Here is a 17,202-nt window from a genome sequence, read left to right on the forward strand (position 1 = left end):
GTCAATATAGATACTGCAGATGGTCTTGTTAATGGAGCTTCAGGTATTCTTACAGAAATATGTTTTAATACATCCAACTCCCCGCATGTTCTTTGGATTAAATTCTTAGATGAAAGTGCTGGAACTAATGCTCGATCTAGGTGCACTCATCGTGCTGAACCCTCTTGGACCTCTGTTCAGAAAACTGTGAAAAGTTTTCAATACCATTCAAATGAGCAAATTTCTATTGACCGCAAACAATTTCCAGTTGTACCTGCAGAAGGTATAACTATTCATAAAAGTCAGGGTGCTACATATACCAACGTGGTGGTCCACACAACTCCTGGTATGCAAAAGGAAGCTTTGTATGTAGCTTGTAGTAAAGTCACAAGTGCGGCTGGCCTCTTTATTGTTGGGCAATTTGTGCCCCCGAAAGCTGACCGTCAGTCAGTGGTAGAGCAAGAGCTTGCCAGTTTAAGATCCACAAAATTGTTAAATTCCCATTTCAGCTGTCTCTTTGACAATTCTAAAATCAATGCTGTATTCCATAATACACAAAGTTTACATTGCCACATTACTGATATTTGCTCCGATCAGTTAATGCTCCAGTCTCAATTTCTATTTCGTCCACAAACAATCGTGATACACATATTGTTTGGGCGTGCTCAAATATTAGGGATAACAGAGCCACAGCACGCACATATGAGACAATTTATAGCTATCATAGTGGTATTTTAGTTAGCATTGATGATCAGGTTTAGATTTTTTTGTATTCCTAAAAGTATTTGCACCTAATTTAATTTAATTTAATTTAAATATTTTAATTTTAGTCCTTGAAATCAAAATTTTTTGTTTATTATTATTATAAATTTAGTTTATATTAATTATGATTTTATATATACAACAATTTTTTGGGGAATAATGGTGTTTATACACAGCACAAGTCGACTCATAGGTCTGCCGAAATTAGATTTCGGAAATGACCCCATTATATTTAATGGCCTCCTCGTGGTGTTCCCTGGGTCTTGCTTTAATAAATTAAAAGTATTTTATTGAAGCAGGAGCTGATTCGAGCGGCGAAATATTTCAAAAACAAATTTTGTATTTAATAACATTAATATTGTATCATAAAATAAGTATACTTATAATACGCAAGAATTAAATAGACTTTAATTTACAGTATCAATTTTGGGCACATTTTCCAGATTTCTTTTTTTTACTATGGGTAGCTGGTATCTCACAGTCGAGCTCACTCGACTGTAGCTTTCTTACTTGTTTTGATTTGCGGGGGCGGAAGGGGGCGTGGCAAAAATTTGAAACAAACTTGATCTGCGTGCAAACATAACAAATGCTGTCGAAAAAAATTAGAGCTCTATCTCTTATAGTCTCTGAGATCTAGGTGTTCATACGGACAGACAGACATAGCTAGATCGTCTCGGCTGTTGACGCTGATCAAGAATATATATACTTTATAGGGTCGGGATGCCTCCTTCTACCTGTTACATACATTTCCTGCCGGCACAAATTTATAATACCCTTCTACCCTATGGGTAGCGGGTATAAAAAGTTTGTACACCGAGCGGGCTTGAACCCGAGTACCACAACATGCTGGGCTTGCACTCTACCACAAGAGCTATGGCAGTGCCTCTATGCACACAGATACAAATATAGAGGCGAGCATGTATATACGTATACGCAGACATACAACACATACATACATAGAAAGCGTTTTTGCCCATACAAAACTATTTCTTTAATAACATCCACAATTTTTATCTGATCGCAGGAATAATAACTACTATAGTTGTTATTGTATACTCCAAAATTCGCAGCTCTAGCTTTAAAATTACGTGTGTTATTCGATTTTTTTTTATTTGCGGGGGCGGAAGGGGGCATGGCAATTATTTGAAACAAACTTTATCTGCGTGCAAACATAACAAATGCTGCTCTATCACTTATAGTCTCTGAGAGCCAGTGTTTCATACAGACATACGGACAGACAGACAGACGGACATCGCTAGATCGTCTCGGCTATTGAAGCTGATCAAGAATATATATACTTTATAGAGTCGGAGATGCCTCCTTCTACCTGTTACATACATTTCCTGCCGGCACAAATTTATAATACCCTTCTACCCTATGGGTAGCGGGTATAAAAAGTTTGTACACCGAGCGGGCTTGAACCCGAGTACCACAACATGCTGGGCTTGCACTCTACCACAAGAGCTATGGCAGTGCCTCTATGCACACAGATACAAATATAGAGGCGAGCATGTATATACGTATACGCAGACATACAACACATACATACATAGAAAGCGTTTTTGCCCATACAAAACTATTTCTTTAATAACATCCACAATTTTTATCTGATCGCAGGAATAATAACTACTATAGTTGTTATTGTATACTCCAAAATTCGCAGCTCTAGCTTTAAAATTACGTGTGTTATTCGATTTTTTTTTATTTGCGGGGGCGGAAGGGGGCATGGCAATTATTTGAAACAAACTTTATCTGCGTGCAAACATAACAAATGCTGCTCTATCACTTATAGTCTCTGAGAGCCAGTGTTTCATACAGACATACGGACAGACAGACAGACGGACATCGCTAGATCGTCTCGGCTATTGATGCTGATCAAGAATATATATACTTTATAGAGTCGGAGATGCCTCCTTCTGCCTGTTACATACATTTCCTGTCGGCACAAAGTTATAATACCCTTCTACCATATGGGTAGCGGGAATAAAAATTGAAGAGAGAGAAAGAACTCCACGCACCGTTTCCTTAAGCATCAGTAAAAATAGCAAAATTGCAAGACACGCGCCGGTCTTTGTTGTATGTATGTTAGTTGTTACACAAATACAACGTGTGATCTTTACACACATAAAATATTGACACTAATATTACACTTTCTTATTTTTAAATGTCTAGTCGAGTGACGAGCAGTGTGGCAACTGCAGCTCAACAACAGCAGTCGGTCATAAATTCGTCATATTTTCCCTGTAGTACTGAGCACTAGTTCGTTGCTGGGGAAATAACTACTTACCAGCAGACCATTCCTACTTACAAAGTGGCACCTAGCAATGCGTTCTTTAATTTCCGTTTTTGTACGAAATGTCCGCAAATAGGGTCAATCTCCACCACATCGATTACCCACAGTCTAGTGGGTCTTTAGAGTAAGTACTTACGTTGGACTCAATGGAACGACCGGTAAAGTAAATACATACACCATAGAAGGGTCGGTAAAGTAAGTACTTACATCGGACCCCACGGAAGAGTCGGCCATTAAAAACTAAAAAACATGTACAATTACAATTACAGTTTTTATTTAATTCTCGTTGGCGGACACTATATAGCATTACGAGTCATCCAGCGATCTACTGGACTGTCTGCCAGTCACGAGTGTGGCATGACACAAAACACAATTGGGTAGTCGCTTGTGCATGCCTCGAAACGCGCTTCACTCTAATGGAAGACAATCAGAATTCGACATGTATGTAGCAAAATTCGTGACTTTGCTTTATGGGAGCGTAAGTGGTCGCGGCAAAAATTCCCTTCTTAAGACTGTTACATACATTTCCTGCCGGCTACCCTTTGGGTAGCGGGTATAATACGTCAAAGTAAAAAAATGAGAGGAAATAGACAGAGCCATCAAAAATGCTTAAAGAAAATCGCCAAGACGATCAATTTTACCATTTTTTAAATAACTATAATCTTTGATGTAAAACGGAAATAAATAGTCAATTGATGAAACCTAAATAAAATTGATATACACTTATAATTTTTGAATGACCTCAGTGTCGCCTATTTTATTAAATTGCAAATTTTCGGTTCTTCCTGCTATTTTTTTTTTGCATTCCTCAACAGTTGTTCGCATGATGCAGTTTTGGTGTAAACACTTGCATCATTGAAGTACATAAATGCACTTGGTTTAAATAAATTATAAGTGTTGAGTGTGAATTCTGAAAAAGCCTAACCTTATTTTACGATCGAACAGTTGATAATCGTTAAATGATAACAATATATGTATGTATTTATAGCAAAGTGTTATGAACTCAAACCATAAACGTCTCGGTATTTTGATACGGAAAATATAAGGAAATGTTGGAAACATTTTTAAGGATTGCAATCATAGAAACTATACGCGGAAATTTAATGTTCAGACTATTTTTTAATTTGTTTCCTTTTTTATATTCGATTTGTAGTTCATTTATTTATTGATTTTCATCTACAAGCGGAGCTTTACAGACTTAAACACTAAAAATTAACAAGTTTACATAAATTGTTTTTTGGATTGTTAATTTTTATTTACTTTTTATCTTATGTTGATTATATATAATTTTAGGTTAGAATTAAAAATCATAAACCAAAGATATAGTAATAACGACTTATTCAGCGCAGACAAAACCGTTATCAAGTTTAATAAATTTTATTATTTTTGCAACTGTGTTAGTTTGTTAAAATTTTATTTTATTACTTTTACCATCATGCGTATATTTTACTTTGTTTAACAACAAACATTTTAGTTATATCCTTGTGTACTTTTATAAACATGTATTGTATATTATGGTGTTTCTATTTTATTTTATTTCAGAATCCCATTACTAAAAAGGCAAAGCTCAGTGACGATGCAACTATTAATTTCATATTTTTTCTATCTCATTGTGAAAGTAGCTTTTGGGTGTAATTGGATAAAATGTGTGTTCGAATTCTCCAATGAACTCTTAAATAATATATTGCCTTATATTCGTAAACGTATGCAATTTGAAAATAAAGTTTTAATATATTTTTGTGAACCATTATTAATTCATTACATTGTAAGAGTATATAGATTTCATTTTATTTTTTCGTAGACTTTTTTTTTTAATTGTTATAAATTGTAATAGAATGGCTAGTTTCGATTTTTATTACGGTTTTATGACCAATGATTTGCATATCTTTTTAAGTTTACCTACATATTCTGTCAATAAAAGGTAATATAAATTTTTGTAACTAAAAAGATAAACTTGCAGGTGTGCAAATTTTATTATAAATTTTATATAGATCTTTCACACTCAACAATTTTTATAAGCCGTATATCTACATAATTTTTTTATAAATAGTGTTATTGTTTAGGAAGATTTTTACTTTTTTACTTGTCTATTTCCTTTTTTGCGTGTATGTAACTTGAAGTAAATTAGTTGAAAAAATTTTTGTTGTGTATGAATTTTTGTATTTTCGTTTCTTGAAATTTGAATTAAACATGTTTAGATGATTTTATTTTTTAAAATAACGAGAATGTACCATTTTTGCATCACATTTTTAAAATTATTAAAATTTTTAAAAATGTTTTATGATTTTGTGACCAAATTATTTGTAATATTATTCTCTAAGTTAACCTTTCGTCTCATATCAAGATTTTCGTTTAGATAATCTTCTAGGACTGTTAAAAATACACTTTCTTGTAATTTTCAGTATTTTAAATTTCATTTACAAAGAGTTGAAGTTGTAACTTTATGCAAGCACCAAAAATTTATTATTTTCAATCAAGGACATCATATGTTATGTAAGTGATAGTTGCATATTACATTTTTCATTAGGCGGAGATGTATACTGGCAGTTGTTTGTTTGTGTATTATATTGTTTTTTTGTTTTTTTTTTTTTTAATTGGATTACAAATTATTCAGAAATAAATTGAGCCGTTTAATTTACACAGTTTTGACATTACGACTGAATAAAAGGTTAATTAAGTAAGGTACTTCTATTGCCTTATATTTACGGATGGTATACAAGTGCTGCGCCTGGAAAGATTTTCATATTTTACGTTTCACATAATGAAATAGAAAGAGTGAATTTGTGTACCACATCTATAAATTTAAAAAAGTTTTGAATTATCGAACAAAATATATACTTATTTAACTCAGATAAATCCTTTTTGTACATATGCATTAGACCTCTGAATTAAATAAGCTAAATGTAAATACAGAAAATACAGCCAGAAATCGAACAATGAAGCTTTCATGTATTTCACATACTTTCTTCTACGCATATTATGCTCTCGTGTATAGTTTGTTTTTTTTTTTACATATTTTATTTGTATGTGGAAATACTTTTTAGGCAAGCCTAAGAGACTTGGGCGCAAAGTATTTAGTGGTCTGCACTTTTAAGAAAAGCGTCATTACGCATTTATGTTATTTAAAATTATAGTTCCACAAGTATCTGTTATTATGTAAAAATTTAAATAATTGTCTGATTTTCACGATGACAAAACAAATTATTTTTTATTTAACTTTTATTTCGAGTGTTTTGCTATATTCTAATACTCATTAAATTGCAAAAACGAAAACGATGATTTTTTAAAATAAATTTGTAAAAATGTTATAAATAAACTTCGTAATGTATACATTTATGATGTCTGAACTCGTATGCTTTGACTTGTCATAAGCAGCGTTAGTCCCGCGGCCAATGCAAGAAGAAGTGGCTTTTGTGGTGCACCGACAACGGCCGTATTACATAGTTCCTTGGTACAGGCGCAATAGGTAGCTGATACATCATGAGTGCCAGAGCGCCTTACACATTCTTTATCAGTGCGTTCATCAGGAATATAACCACAGCCGCGAACTATGCGTGTTTTCCCATAAACTGAAAAATACATCAATTCAATAATTTTATGTATGCAATTATAAAAGGAATATTGTCTTATATGTAAGCTAGTAATAATATAAAATACATATAGACACTAGAGCTAAAACAATTGATATTATCGATGTTTGGGAAACAGCGCAATAGATTAATCATTCACTTCAAGTTGTGTAAGTTAATCCTTTTAATTAAAATTATTTCCTTTATTTCAATTTACTTTAAATCTACAGTCGAGAGTGCTCGATTGCGAAATACCCGCTACCCATTAAAAATAAAATCAAAGCAGTGCAGTAATAATTTTAATATACATATATCAAATTAATAGAACTTAAACATGTAAGAAAGTTACAGTCAAGTATGCTCGACTGTGAGATACTCGCGACCCATTTTGAATAAAAGCAAAATATTGCGGTATTTGTTCAAAACATACAAAAAATACTAAAAATATACCGAATGGTATTTTAGTTATATCGATATAGTACCAGATTTAAAATATACCATAGACGGCATATTATACCAGATTGTTAGCCAAAGCAACTAAGACCCCTAGTAAGTAGGCGTTTTTGCCCATACAAAAGTATTTCTTTAACTTCCACAATTTTTATCTGATCGCAATAAATCAATTTTCAGGAAGCACAATTAACATACTATAGTTATTTTTGTACGTACCAAAATTCGCTGCTCTAGCTCTAAAGTTTGTTAAGCTTGTTATTCGATTTTTTAATTTGCGGGGGCGGAAGTGGGCGTGGCAAAAATTTGAAACAAACTTGATCTGCGTGCAAACATAACAAATGCTGTCGAAAAAATAGCTCTATATCTTATAATCTCTGAGATCCAGTGTTTCATACTAGACGGACATGGCTAGATAGTCTCGGCTATTGATGCTGATCAAGAATATATATACTTTATAGAGTCGGAGATGCCTCCTTCTACCTTTTACATACATTTCCTGCCGGCACAAAGTCTACCCTATGGGTAGCGGGTATAAATATTTGGTATATTAACATATCACATCCAAAATATATACAATAGAGAGCAAAATATACCAGATTGCCCCCATTGCAGTTTTCAGTTTTCCCCCCAATAAAATAGTATTTCTTTAATAAATTCTACAATTTCTATCTGAATACAACACACGTTGTCAGGCATCCCTAAAAATATTGTTATTCTTGTTGCGCGTAAAAACGCGATTTCGCTCATCTGGGTATACCGATTTATAACCTATTAAGACCAACAGCAACTGCGACAGCTATGCGATTCTTTGGTGCAAGCATTTGCACGCGAACAGCTGTTTAAGCGCCGTTCCCAGATGAGCAAAATTTTTGACTTGCAGAAAATCTAAATAATTCGGAAGTATTTAGACCAAGCGCAAGTGCTTTAATAATGCAGTTCTATTATGAAAGTGTTTACATCACAACTTAATCCCGCTAATAGGGGTGAAAAAATAAACAAACTTAGGCAGGAAGAAAATTAATATCAAAAGCAATAGAATAAAATCAACCGAAAATTAAGGGCATTCAAAAATTATGTGTTTATATAAATTTAATTATTATTCATCAATTGACTTTACTTATTTTTGTTTTATATCATATAAAGAAAATCGCTCTACAACGATCACATTTCACTACAAAATGGTCCAATTGATCGTCTTGGCGATTATCTTTAAACTTATGCCTCTGTCTGTGTCCTTTTATTTTTTCGACTTTGTTTTTATGTATTTAAGAATTGCAAAGCAATTTTAAATAAGTGGGGAAGTGGAATAAGCAGTTGACTTTCATCGATATCGATAATATTACCAAAATATTAGCCAAAATATTGCCACGTTTTCAGAATCATTAGACGTCCTTCATTTATAGACAATCGCTTTTGAAATGATACGACAGGGTATTAAAGTTCAAACAAAAAATAAGGTTCTATTCTACACAGAAGTGTACATGCGGCTCGTGGTCCAATTTTGTAGATTTGATTTGGTTTCCAAACGGGTTTATACTAAAAGTAACTCCAAAGTTACAAAAATTGTTGTTTTACTATTTTTATCGCAATATTTATAATAATTACTGTTCCTGAATTTATTATTTGCGATTTGATGGGTCAACATGATTTCGACAGCCTTGCACTCCCAATTGTGGAAGACCACCGAAAATGTAAGAAAGGCAATAAATTCTGTTTTTGATAAGTTCTTACTACCGCAAGCCAAGCGAAATGGTTAAAAAGGGTACTAAGGCGTAAAAATGAAATTTATAAATAAATACATAAATTAGCTATTTATTTCAATATGTCTTCAAAAAACTGTCATCTATAGTCGAGGGATCAGTACAAGACCTTTTACCAATTGATTTACGCTAATTCGAAAACTTGTTATATTATTTATATTTTTGATTTGTAAAATAGTCAAATTGCAGGCGTAGTTTCTAAACTAAGATTCTAATTTTTAGTAAATATGACAATAACTAGAATTTGTATGACTTCTGTTTGATTGGTAAATATATTTGAGAAATAATTTTATATTGGAAAACACGTCTGCGCAGTTTGAGCCCTTGTTGTTTCGGTTAATTATCTAATATAGTTTGAAGTCTATTAGATATTTTGATTGTAGTAGTATATCGATATATGTACTAAATATAACTTTTGGTATATTTTAGTATTTTTAGTTTATAAATTTTGAATACTTTCTTAGAATCATCATAATTCCAGCTATTCGCAGGATCGAAGAGTATTTTAACTATGTGCCTGTAGGAAATGTACTCGTATGTAAAAGGTAGATGGAGTCATTTCCGACCCCATAAATATTTAATTCTCTAGCATTTATGATTCCTGTAAATTTTTTTTGCGATCATTAAAAATTGTAGCGGTCTATTGTTTATTTTGAGTATAGTACAATACAGATTTAGCAAATACCAAAGCGTTCTTTGGTATATATTAGTATTCTTGCTATATATTCGTAGTATATTTTTAGAATCTGGTTTTATTGCAAATGGGTAGCGGGTATATCACAATCGAGCTTACTCGGCTGTAGCTTTCTTATTTGTTTCTTTTACATCTCTAACAGATTGAATATACTGTTTTAGTTTCGATTATACCACGGTGTCCTGGTGATGCTTTTCAAGATCTTTGACTTAGCTCTTTGGGTGATACCAATATTGGTATTGCTAGAGTTTACTACGAATTAACAGCCACAGGGCCAGAATAGTAGAGTAAGATCTAATATTTAAGGAAAACTAAGCATGGTTTAACAAATGCGTTCTTGGCTTCGATGTGGCTACGATAGTCCTGAGTCTTCTACTTTATTCGCCAGCCAAAGCACCAAAATTGTTGAGTGTATATATTGTTGGGAATTTGGTTTGCAATTTTGGTTGCAATTAATTAATTAATTTGAGCCAATTAAGATGCGTGGGATGTATTTCATAACGGCATAATCAATCAAGTCTGGAAGTTTTCTGGTATCTATAGGCCAGTACCTGGTGTACAAGGTCAGACACAATCTAGCATATTGCATGGCCTTACAATAGCAATGCGCATCCTTAAATGTCGCAAGTTGAAATCTCCAGTTATAGTCACCTGCAGCTATGAAGTGTTCCACTAGTAAGTTGAAGTATTTCATAAATTAGGATTCTGATATGGAATCCCGAAGAGGACAGTTTTTGGCGGTGATCGAACGATGACCATTTTGTAAATTCATAAATTACCGCAATAATAACATACATAAATACTTTGCTGCAGTTTATAAATCGTTGCTTCCATTTTGATTGTCGACTGTTCATATAGTTTATGTATGGTTACTTAAATATAGTGAAGTAGATGTGCCTTTTTTGATGCATTGCGACAGAGAACGGCAGCTTTATAACTTTGTGCCTGCAGGAAATGTTAATGTATGTATGTAAAATCCAGAAGGGGCATCTCCGACCCCATAAAATATGGGGTACCGTCTCGGCTGTTGACGATGATCATGAATATATAAACTTTATGAGGTCGGAGGAGCCTCCTTCTATTACATACGTTTCCTGCAGGCACAAAGTTATAAAACCCTTCTACCCTATGGTAACCGTTTAAATTTAAACTATAAATAAAGTATGTACGTAAGTTGAGATTTAAGTTTAAACATACTTTTCTGCACAGTCTTGCGGCACAGCATAGGCTTGTATTTATCCTTAAGATGTTCCAATGGCTCTTGCTTGCTGCAGTTCACCTCCCCAATAGAGTAGGGCTCGAAAGGATCCCCACAACGGGGATCGTACTCGCTGTTGCAGTCGTAGCACATAAGGGCGGTGCATACTGTAAGAATCAAGTTAGGTACATAAATGTAAGTGTAAATAGCAGAAATCTATTAATGGGATAGTTATGCCTGAGATAGCCAACGGTACGGTGAAGACGTAAGAACATAAATACCTATTCAATGTACATAACTTCATACATATACACATGAATATATTCAATGCACCTCTGTATATACTTATGTACATAATAATTGTATATTCATTGAACATATGTATTTTCAGTCAGTACTAAACTTACACTAAACTTATACACACATTTCGTCACAATAAAACAAATACCATTTCAATATAAAATGTTACTTACCTTGCATGCAGCAAAGTGCCCCCAGTAAGAGTAATATTTTATTGATGAAAGACGTCATATTTAATTTGTTGCTTTCAATACTTTTCGTCAACTGGACTTAACGCTTGCGTTGCTTTGACGTCCGATAATATTAATTCCCGGAAATGTATTTAATTATATTTTTTCTAAAATGTTAAAAATATTTAAATGTTAAAATTCTTAGTTTATTGTTAAACTAGGATTGCCTCTATTATGTAATTGTTGGAAAAAATCCTAATGACAATTTTTAATAATTTTGACATTTTTCAAATCATAACTTAACAATTACGAAATAAATAAGTCAAAAGCAAAAGGCATATGAGAATATATCAATTTAATTTAGAGTTCAACATTTCTGTCCCTTGCCTTTTGGGTCCAAAGGATGTCCTAAAATAGAAAAAACCAGCCGTATTTTAACTGAAAACCAACTTCGGGAGATTTTAGGTTGAAGACGGTTTTGAAATCTCTCTGCAAATCTACATATGTATGTATGATATAGTATGTACCGTTTTCCATACGCAGATACCTTGTGAACCCGCCTCTAACAGTTCAGATCCTTAAAGATTTAAAGCTAATCAAAAAATATTCTTGAAATGCTTATTTTTTGCTATTGTTGTCATAGATTTGACAAAAAAAAAGACTTTGTTTCTACTGGCATAATGAAATCACTAAAAAGTGTCCAATCCATTTAAAATGAAGGATGATTCTTTAGAATAACTTTTCTTATTTGGCGGCAATAAATAATATAAAACTAAGTATCTAAACAATTTAAAAAAACGTACATTGCTTTTAATTTTATATGTGTTTATTGGACTTTATAACATTATTGTGCGCTGTTGAGACCAAGCCACATCATTAACAAGTAAGAAAGCTACAGTCGAGCGTGCTTGACTGTGAGATACCCGCTACTCATTTTATATAAAAGCAAAATATTGCGGTGATATTCTCAAAATATACCAAAAAATACTACAAAAGTGTTAAATATATTTTATATTATAAAATATATTATATATATATAAAATATATTTTGTATATCGGTACAGTACCATATTCAAAATATACCATAGACGGCACAATATACTAAATTGTTAGTGTGCAAAAATTTGAAAACAAACTTTATATGCGTGCAAGCATAAGAAGTGCAGTCGAAATAGCTCTATCTCTTATAGTCTCTGAAATCTGGGTGTTCATACGGGCAAACGGACAAGGCTAGATCGTCTCGGCTCTTGACGCTGATCAAGAATATGTATACTTTATATATGGAGATGCCTACCATATTATACCTATTCTACCTGTTATATACATTTCCTGCCGACACAAACTTATAATACCATTCTACCTTATAGGGGTATACAAATTTCTAAAAAGTAGAACATTCCGCTACATCGTCCCATAAGCAGCTGGAACAAAGTTATATATAATACCTATTGGCAGCGGGTACACAACTACAAATATGTATATTAACTGGCAGTATCCAGTTTTGCATTATTTCATTTAAAATTTATTTTTTTAATATCAACTCTTTTTAGAAGTCAAGGAGGCTATTTTTAACTCCACTTATTATTTTACCGTATGGTATATTTAGGACTTAGTACCGATATACCAAGTTTTACATTTAGGCTATTTAAGAATTTTTTCGGCACACTCAACTCACACTCAAATGGGAACATAACTATTCGACATTGTTCATTATTCAATTATGTAACTGACATGCCAGTTGTTTATTATTTTAAGCTGTATAAAAATGTATCCAGCATTGTAGTTGTACTCTTATTTATATAAGTTGGTGTAAAAGTGTATATTAAAAGCTCTCAACCTAAAGTAAACCTGATTATTGTTTGCAAAAATAAATTATTTATTGAAAATCATTCCTAAGTGATCATATGGCACGACAAACACACAGATATGGTTATGTCAACAAAAGTTAACGCTGATCAAGAATGTATATACTTTATAGGAATTTAATAATGCACAGTGAAAGCAATTTTAATTTTAAAGCCGCAGTTTAAATATTTATTTTAATTCACATAATAATTAAAGAGCATTTGTTTGTACATTTTTTACTGAATGGTATATTTGAAATGTTAATGAATTATAACAATAATTTATTGAGAATGAGTAGCATTTCACAGTCGAGCACACTCGAAAGCAGCTATTTTGCTCCTCACTCAATTCATGAGTGGAGTCATTATGTATGACTCAAAAGCACAATGGCCTACAAACTATGTACATACGTACATACATATGTTAACCACTTAATTGGATTACAATGATTGGTACTGGTGTTAGTACCTTTTCCATGGGATGAGGTCTATGGATCTCCAAAAGCTATAAGAATATTATATTATATATTACATATTATAAATTTATTATTATTGTGCTATACATATATAATATATTTTATTATTTTATATATTATATATAGTTTTAAAGCATTTAATTCATTATATAATTGTTACTTTGTTCAAGTACTACTCGGCTCTCAATCATAGAACTATTTCGGCTCTAGCTATTAACCCAAAAATAAGGAATGCACATCGTACTAAACTTGTGTTGAAAAAAACAGAAAAACTATGGCAATCGATAATGTTGGAAAGGTAGAGGCCGTTGTCATGTCATACAATCACACCACTGTGCTACTTATTAGTATGTTATTTGCTCAAATTAAATAGAAATACACACGAACAAATATGAATATTTAGTCATAAAACTTAATTATGTAACCCATGGCATAAAAACTTTGTACTACTATTGCAAACTTAAAATCAGTTCACTTAATAGCCAACAAGTAATCCGACAAAAGAGTAAAGTCCGAAAACCGATTTATAATAGCTTAATAACTGACCTACATAGTTCACTTTCTAGTTAATTATGCTATCGGATATCGAAAAATTCTTTAAAATATTCAAAGATAAATGACATTTGAGTTAAATATAAATTTTCGTAGTTTCTTATGTAATGTAACACGGTAGAACATAAGCCTGGCATATATAACGTAATGCGAACCGAATGGACATATCGATTTATCTGGCCAAAACAGGGAGGAACGGGTGGACACACACTAATGGTAATAGTAGCGACAATGTCGTGCTGTCGATGAAAGAATATAGCGACAGTCGATATAAGCAACCGTATTCTATAACAATTATTTTGTCACATATTTAAATATAAATTTTCCAAAGAGATTGACTTAAACTGACATATAACATATTGTTTTTGTTTCAATTGATAACAAATTATATATGCAAATACATTTTTTTTTCTGAATTTTACGAGAAATATTCTAAATATCCTTATTTTGTTATAACGTTATTTAAGGTTCGATGTCCAATATAAACTTTACACACTAATTGCTGAAATGGTTTTGTAATCACTTTTGCACTTTTATTTCGGAGTAACTTGCAGTATCACAGAATTTCCACGCTTATATAATACTTTTGTTTTTATAGTTAATATCTATGTCATGTGATTAAATGAAAATATTTACAAAAGGATTTGAAAAACTTTTTTTTTAATATTTACATAAGAGGCGAAAATATATTTCGAGTATGACAACTTCTCGTCTTTGCGAGTTTCTATCAATTGAAATAGCCTTTGAATGAACTGAGTAAATGCCGAGAAAGGCCTATTCAGGTTGATTCCAAACCGAAATGAAAGCGAAAAGCATTGAGAAGGGCTCAGTGAGCTGAGTGAGCTGCTGTGGGTGAGTTTGCCATGTGAACCACTTTTATGCAAACGGCAAGGACGAGACACAAAGTTAAAACGCTACGAATTACGGATGGGTGAAAGAGCTGCGAGGTGGTGAAAAGTACACGATTGAGAGAATACGCGTCCCAAAGGAAACAGCAAAAGAGCAAAAATTTGTTAAATCGATAGCAAGCGTCATGATGCACAGAGAAATAAGTTATCTAATAACAAAGTCAAGAACTTAAAATCAGTATTTCCACAAATGAAAAGTTAGCATTTAAATAATTAAATATATTTAATTTATTTATATTTATTTAGTTTGTAATTATTTTTCTTTTTTTTTACATTTTACTGCTCTGAAGCACACAGAATACGCGACGCAAAATCACAATACGTTGCAACCCCAAAAAAGACAATGTTCTTTCTAAGCGGCGGCCCTGTACAACTTTTGTATGTGAGCAATAGGCGGTAAACGGTTAGAAAACGGTTAAAAACGACCAGTTTGAAGAGATTTCGCAGAGCATGCGCAAAGAGAGTACACACAAATCTAAGGGTTGTTATTATGTGTTGAAAAAGTAAAGCTTCCAATATTTTCACCTCAACAAGGTAAGTTGAATAATCAGTGTTTGGTCGATACAAGTTAGCTTCTGAGGGCCGACATCATTTCAGACCAAAACATTTGAACCTGTGGATCATTCATCAAGGCTTGTTTCTTTTTACTTAATACTATATTAAGTATATCTGCATTTTTGTATCTTTCTCGACATAAATTTTTCGAATCTATAGATTCAGCTTCATGATCTGCCGGTTCGTCAAATGTCTCCAAGTCCACTGCTGAGGAAGAAAGAATTGCAATTTGCGCTGACATTATGATTTTAGTGACTGACTAATATAGTCAAATAAATAAGAAAGCACTTACCTCTTTTACTCTTGCTGTTTGGTTCTGTTTTCAAGCGTTCTACACGTTTTTGGTAAGGTTTCCGTAGTTTCTGTATTTCCCTTACTGTTGGCATAGGTGTTACCCTGCTGCGTTTATTGGCTATGGTGATTAACCCAGATTCATTGTGCAAAGTTTCTGGAACTTCCTGTTGCAAGCGTCGTTTTACGTGTAGATTTAAGCGCTCCTTGATGTTGCACTTTCCCAACGCAGCTGATGATTCCAATTTTATAACTTGAAGGTTTTCGGGCAACTCGGCCGACATTGCACAACATATGTTTAGCGATTCCAAGCAATTGTCTCGACGATCTGGCAACTTTCGGCCTATATATCTTGCATGGTACGTAGCACATACGAGGTTGATTCCGTGTGACGTCACAAATAAAACCAGTTGGGTACTTTAAAATTAATGCAAGAAAATAGAGCACAGTATAAATCGAAATGCTATCACATATATGCGAACGTATATATTTATTTAACACCTTTCGTTTCTATCTGTATCGTAGTAGTCCGCCTACTTCCTGTACCACATTTGTAGAGTCTTCATGCGCTTGACCTTCTTCTGAAGCTGCAAGACACCATACATGAGAGCTTCAGCCGTGGGAGGGCAGCCAGGCACGTAAATATCGACGGGGATTATTCGATCGCAGCCTCGCACAACAGAATATGAGTAGTGATAGTAACCGCCGCCATTAGCACAGCTTCCCATCGAAATGACCCAACGTGGTTCCGGCATCTGGTCGTAAACCTTGCGCAGAGCTGGCGCCATTTTATTGGTCAGCGTTCCAGCGACAATGATAACATCGGCCTGGCGTGGTGATGCTCGGAATACAACGCCATAACGATCCATATCATATCTGCAATAAATGCATATGTACAAAAAATAAGTTGCAGCCCTTGGATCGGATCTTACCGTGGTGCTGCAATATGCATCATTTCGACGGCGCAGCACGCCAGGCCAAATGTCAGCGGCCAAATTGAGCCCTTGCGGCCCCAGTTGAGCAGATCATCTAGCCTGGCTAGCGACCACTCGGCCATGCTGGACTGCTTGGTGCCGAAAGGAGAATATCCCTTCTTTGGTAGCGAATTATTATTAGTATCAACGACAGGCATCGTCTGTTGTTGTCGCACCAGTAAATGGCTCAACGGAGCTGTGAGAGACACAGTTTTGTTGCATGACGCATTCGCTGTGATTCGGGTCGCATTTAGTAGTTTAGCGAACGTCGGCACACCAATATGTCGCAACATTTTCAATCTCTTCAATCGAATTTGTCCAATTCCTTTATGTAATTTGCAAACTAAACCAGGGCTGCAAGGGCACTTTCTTCTTCTTTAAAAAATGTAAACAAAATGTGCCACTCAGTGTGACCATCGAATTA

The 17,202-nt window shown here is 33.6% G+C and overlaps 3 protein-coding genes across 4 annotated transcripts; all 3 read right to left on the reverse strand.

Annotated features, from left to right (window-relative positions):
* Window positions 1-4,524: 4,524 nt before the first annotated feature.
* LOC133840375 (uncharacterized) lies at window positions 4,525-14,714 on the reverse strand. Its single transcript, XM_062272176.1, has 4 exons — window positions 14,574-14,714; window positions 11,182-11,345; window positions 10,708-10,875; window positions 4,525-6,603 (listed from the first exon to the last, which is right to left on the reverse strand). Exons 2-4 carry the CDS (start codon window positions 11,237-11,239, stop codon window positions 6,368-6,370), a joined length of 462 nt encoding a protein of 153 aa, XP_062128160.1. The 5' UTR covers window positions 11,240-11,345; window positions 14,574-14,714; the 3' UTR covers window positions 4,525-6,367.
* Window positions 14,574-16,124, reverse strand: LOC133840374 (uncharacterized). 2 transcript variants are annotated; one of them, XM_062272175.1, is made up of 2 exons: window positions 15,806-16,124; window positions 14,574-15,720 (listed from the first exon to the last, which is right to left on the reverse strand). In XM_062272175.1, the coding sequence occupies exons 1-2, from the start codon at window positions 16,086-16,088 to the stop codon at window positions 15,527-15,529; spliced, it is 477 nt and encodes a 158-aa protein (XP_062128159.1). In that variant the 5' UTR covers window positions 16,089-16,124; the 3' UTR covers window positions 14,574-15,526. The 2 variants fall into 2 exon arrangements, with proteins under 2 accessions (XP_062128159.1, XP_062128158.1); XM_062272174.1 differs by having other exon boundaries at window positions 14,574-15,747.
* Window positions 16,125-16,255: 131 nt separating this feature from the next.
* LOC133840373 (NADH-quinone oxidoreductase subunit B 2-like) lies at window positions 16,256-17,158 on the reverse strand. The gene is made up of 2 exons (XM_062272173.1): window positions 16,737-17,158; window positions 16,256-16,680 (listed from the first exon to the last, which is right to left on the reverse strand). The coding sequence occupies exons 1-2, from the start codon at window positions 17,069-17,071 to the stop codon at window positions 16,338-16,340; spliced, it is 678 nt and encodes a 225-aa protein (XP_062128157.1). The 5' UTR covers window positions 17,072-17,158; the 3' UTR covers window positions 16,256-16,337.
* Window positions 17,159-17,202: the final 44 nt, after the last annotated feature.

This window comes from Drosophila sulfurigaster, chromosome 3, assembly GCF_023558435.1.
Source record: "Drosophila sulfurigaster albostrigata strain 15112-1811.04 chromosome 3, ASM2355843v2, whole genome shotgun sequence".
Taxonomy (NCBI): domain Eukaryota; kingdom Metazoa; phylum Arthropoda; class Insecta; order Diptera; family Drosophilidae; genus Drosophila; species Drosophila sulfurigaster.

Excerpts from the sequence above, each read along its gene's own strand:
- LOC133840374 (XM_062272174.1), bottom strand. The coding sequence starts at position 16,088 with ATGTCGGCCGAGTTGCCCGAAAACCTTCAAGTTATAAAATTGGAATCA. Across the intron at positions 15,748-15,805 it reads AAACAGCAAGAGTAAAAGAG|CGCAAATTGCAATTCTTTCT; the intron begins GTAAGTGCTTTC and ends TCATAATGTCAG.
- LOC133840375 (XM_062272176.1), bottom strand. The coding sequence starts at position 11,239 with ATGACGTCTTTCATCAATAAAATATTACTCTTACTGGGGGCACTTTGC. Across the intron at positions 10,876-11,181 it reads GGCACTTTGCTGCATGCAAG|TATGCACCGCCCTTATGTGC; the intron begins GTAAGTAACATT and ends TGATTCTTACAG. Across the intron at positions 6,604-10,707 it reads CCGCAAGACTGTGCAGAAAA|TTTATGGGAAAACACGCATA; the intron begins GTATGTTTAAAC and ends TGTATTTTTCAG.
- LOC133840373 (XM_062272173.1), bottom strand. The coding sequence starts at position 17,071 with ATGTTGCGACATATTGGTGTGCCGACGTTCGCTAAACTACTAAATGCG. Across the intron at positions 16,681-16,736 it reads ATGCATATTGCAGCACCACG|ATATGATATGGATCGTTATG; the intron begins GTAAGATCCGAT and ends CATTTATTGCAG.